This window comes from Cyprinodon variegatus, unplaced genomic scaffold, assembly GCF_000732505.1.
Source record: "Cyprinodon variegatus isolate N-32 unplaced genomic scaffold, C_variegatus-1.0 Scaffold2020, whole genome shotgun sequence".
NCBI lineage: Eukaryota > Metazoa > Chordata > Actinopteri > Cyprinodontiformes > Cyprinodontidae > Cyprinodon > Cyprinodon variegatus.
This window is the reverse complement of record NW_015152473.1, coordinates 53,054-57,474: the sequence shown is the minus strand read 5'-3', so window position 1 is coordinate 57,474 and position 4,421 is coordinate 53,054. Positions and strand designations below refer to the sequence as shown.

Here is a 4,421-nt window from a genome sequence, read left to right as displayed (position 1 = left end):
TAATCGATAGAGCGAAGGCCATGCAAAGCTTATCCAATTATTTATTGTAAATTTACAATGCAACTTTTTGCAGTGTAGTTTTACAGACTTATGGACTTATTGACTTTCATGCGTTTTAGACCCTTTCTATGGCCTGAACCTCAACCTAATTCACAACTTGTAGCTCTAAACTAACCCCTAGATTCGAACAAAAAAGTTGGCACCAAAAAAAAGGTAATCACTTTGCATTCTTCGCCTTCTGGGGTCAGGACCTCGACACCTTCACCACACCGCTAGAGTGCGGACGAGAGTTCAGGGTCAAGTTCGACAAGGTCAGTTTGGTCGCAGCCTTTATCTGCTCTCCGACCAACAGGTTTAGAGAAAACCCCCAAACTTCCTGATTGTTTTCTCTATCTGATCTTTGGTCCCACCTGCCTTTCTCATCTGTAGGACACTAACTTCCTTGGCCGCGAGGCGTTGCTCCAGCAGCGTCAGGAGGGAGTGTTCCGCCGGTTCGTAATGCTCGTCCTGGAAGACCACGACACGGAGCTGGACCTGTGGCCGTGGTGGGGCGAGCCCGTTTACCGCAGCGGTCAGCTGGCTGGAACAACCACCAGCAGCGCCTACAGCTACACTCTGGAGCGCCACGTCTGCCTGGGCTTTGTGTCTCCGCCCCCAGGCCCAGAGGGCCTCCCCACGCCCATCACCCCCGACTTCATCAACCGTGGCGATTACGAGGTAGACATAGCGGGACAGCGCTACCCAGCCAAAGCAAAGCTCTACCCCTTCAGCTCCCTCTTCGCCCAACAGAAACGGCGCAAGGAGGACATGGAGCTCAGCAACTTCCAGGGAAAGTGAGGCAGCGGTGGGATCAGTTTCCTCCGACACTCCTTAGATCACATCCACTCCAGATCCCACCCAGTGCCAATGTCTGCTCCATTTCTGCCACCATACGATGGGCTGGCTGTACAAGCACTCCCCGTTAATCCTCTAATATTTAAATTTCATGTTTCATCCTCTGCTTTTAAAGTGCAATATTTAAGAACCTATTGCTTGAATTCTCATAATAATAAAACCCAGTTTGTTTTTCCCACCATGTGCAGATCCTGACTGCAGTGCTGCTGCAGTCATTTGCCTTTCTCAAGGCAAGATCAACACTAGCTGTTGCAGACTATATTCACTGACCTTTAACCCGTCCTGAAGGAGTTTATATACCGACAGCTTCAACTGCTGCACATTCTGAAAGAAGCTCAGTGCAATTTCAAAGTTTTACTAGCTGTAAATCTGCTGCTGCTGATTCAGATCCTTTATATTCTCCGCCTTAAAACGCTTTTATGTCAAACTAATTTTCTGTAAATGGGATGCTGAGGGTCTGCAGACCGGTCCGCCCGCTGCGCCTCGCCTCATCCTGCTGCAAACACTTCCTGAAACTCCAAATCAGGACAGCTTCTTCCTTCTCTGTCGTTATCCGCCGAGAGCTGCTGTAGTGTTTTTAAATGTGTGCTCCGATGGTGAAAAACATATTTATGTTCTCCATTTTGTTTGGTTCTCTTGAAACTTTGATGCACTTTGGAGGTTTTGGTTGAGTTTTGTTGAATATGCGGCTGATAGGAGAGCAAACCGGCCCTCGTATTCGTGCTGTTTTCAGTCCTGCATATGTAAGAGTTTGGAGATATATTCGTGTAAAAGCAAAGATTTCATTGCTGTTTCAAATAAATGTATTTTTGTATAAGCTAGTGTGTTTGAGTCTGCAATGCTGTATAATGAATTTCTTGTTGTGGATCTTCCCACTCATAAAAGTAGAGCTGCAGTGGTTCAGTTAAAAGGAAAGTAGACCTAGTAACTTACAAGAAACATTTAAGTCAGAATAAAAGCAGTTTTCCTTGTAATCTGACTAAATTACGAATATGTCTGTTAGCACTAAACACTGCATGGATCAGTGTGTTTAAATCCCTGGACTGCTTTGCTGTGTGGAAACTAAAGCAAAAACTCTCTGCAGAGACTCCTCATATTTATGCATGAGTCACAACATAAACAGCCAAATAACAGAGGCGATTGCTTATTAATAACCTCTGCCTCATAATTTCCCTGAGACAATACGTGAAGGGCAACACAGAGCAGGCAGAGTTGCATAACAAAAGCAATTTATTAGCATAATACAAGTTAGCAGGCATCACATCCTCCTGGCTTTACGTGGGCGGCATCCGTTGTGCGGCACGGGGGTGTTGTTGGTGATCGATACCACCTGCAGGCCGCCCATCGTCAGGCCTTTGATTGCAGACTGCACAACAGACAGTAACACAGTCAGTCATTAAGGTAGCTGGAGGGAACCCATCAGGCTCTGCTTGCTTTAATTACTCCCATTGTGAAAGAAGACCCTACATTTATTTCAGCCCTACTCAGTTTTCCATTAAAGGGGTGATAGAATGATTCTACAGGATATTTGGTCCCTAAGGTCTCTTAATAGGGTGTGTAACATTGGTTGGGCTGAAAATGGCATATTTGCTGTTCTATGAGCCCTAATCCTAGCCTGGTTAAAAGCCCTAGAATGAAACGACAGGTTTTCTTCCTTTTATGGTACGATCATGAATATCTAGATGAGCTGTGCGCTGATTGGTTGGTTTACAACGAGCAAAGCTGCTGAGAAAAAACGCATCATAGCAACAAGCACTCACTCACTGAAACATCAAATTGGTGATATGGTAGGGTGACCAGACGTCCAGACGTCTAAATGCATCAATCATGGCATTTAGAAAATCAGCATTAATTCAGAAGTAGCTTTGCTTTAATTTTACCAGACTACTGTATATTACTGCAGTATCCTGCTGGCTTTATTTAATTCTGGGGTAATCTAGACTGGTTGAATCGTTGTGCTTCTTGTTTGTAAAAAAAAAATGTCCTTGTTATTGTGACACTCAGATTGACTCAGATTACTTGTTTTATTTTTCTGTAAAGCTTTTACTGCTTCTAGCAAATATGTCCACATTTTCCCTGCAGTCTCCCTGCAATATGAGCTTTAAGTAGTGATTGTGAGATGAGGCGTCATGAGGCATTGAACCATTTGGCCAAATTGCTTCAACGATCCCCACAGTTCATGTAGCTTCATTTGAAAATGTCACCACCTACTGGTGGGATGCAGAACTACAGTTAGTAATAAAATCTGTGATTTTTTTTTGCATTTTTTTCTTGTTTTTCTTCCCATTTAAGTTCATTTGAAATTGTTAATTATTGGTGTATATTATAAATTTTTTTCTGTGTGTAAAATGTCTTAGAAGAGAACAATGATTTTAGGTACACCGTTTTTCTGCCATTTTGGTGAAATAAGCTCAAGCAGACAGGGAAGATGCTTGTGCAAATTGGGCAATGATGAGCATAATGAGAGGTGTTAGTCATTTGTATTCAAACATAATAGTTTTTCCTCAGTTGTCGGTTTTAATTGAGTTGGAAGTTATATGTTCAACCAATCTTTTGGCTAAAGAGCCAATCTAATTTGGCAGTGTTTTTACCCACTCTATTTTTTCACTAGGGCAAACCAATACAAAATAGTCACATTAGCCAAAAAATTTAAGTATAATAACAACTTTCAAAAGTCTAAGGTGGGTCTTGAACCATTAACCTCAGGGATAAAGGACAATGTCTTACAGCTGACGCCACCAACATTAAAAACTCACAGCAATAGTACTTAAGACTAAGGTTACAACTGTGCCCAGCGGCTTGCTTAGATTTTGATCATTACATTGTTTAAACTAACTAAAATATTTTTAACCAACTAGATCGGTTGGAAAAACAACAAATCTGTTGTTTGTATACATCCAAACATTATCTAACTGATAGCAACTCTCATGCAAACTCCCACATCCTGACTGAGTAGTGAGGCTGTTTAAATGCCTGTCGAAGTTCATGCGCTTTCTGAACCACTTCCTGAAGCGGTCACGCGTGTCACTGTAGCAAGGCTTCGGCAGAGGCTTAACCAGAGAATTTTTATAAGGGTGGCCATTGTACACTGAGGGGGGGGCGAAAGTGGATAGATGCCAGAACCCAAGGGTCAATCTATACTGTTCAACGCGAAAATTAAGGAGCAAAACATCCATAATTTCTAAATAAAGACTACCTATACTTTCCAAAAGCTTTTGCTAACAAGTAGATGCATATATTTAAAAATCCATGCTTCCTAGATTAAAGGTATAGTGGATAAAATTCTTTCAGGTGTAAGTTCTGGGGTGAACATCTTTTCAATTGTTATTATGTAATTACTTTTATAAGTAATCATTCTGCATAAAATTGATATTTACAAGTACTTATATCTACATAAAGCAAATGTCTCCACTGTGAGACCAACAAAGTCATACATTGATTGTTTAAAAAGTTTTTATTAAAATACTTATTTATTTATGATTTAACCAAAGACTCCTAGCTGACTTGCATATTCTCTTGTGTATATA

The 4,421-nt window shown here is 41.5% G+C and overlaps 1 protein-coding gene across 1 annotated transcript; it reads left to right on the top strand.

Moving 5' to 3' along the window:
* Positions 1 to 213: 213 nt before the first annotated feature.
* LOC107105036 (pyruvate dehydrogenase phosphatase regulatory subunit, mitochondrial-like) lies at positions 214 to 1,697 on the top strand (the record flags this gene model as incomplete). Its single annotated transcript, XM_015405156.1, has 2 exons — positions 214 to 311; positions 430 to 1,697. Coding segments are annotated over 2 exons (506 nt in total), but the record flags the coding sequence as incomplete, so codon positions are not given.
* Positions 1,698 to 4,421: the final 2,724 nt, after the last annotated feature.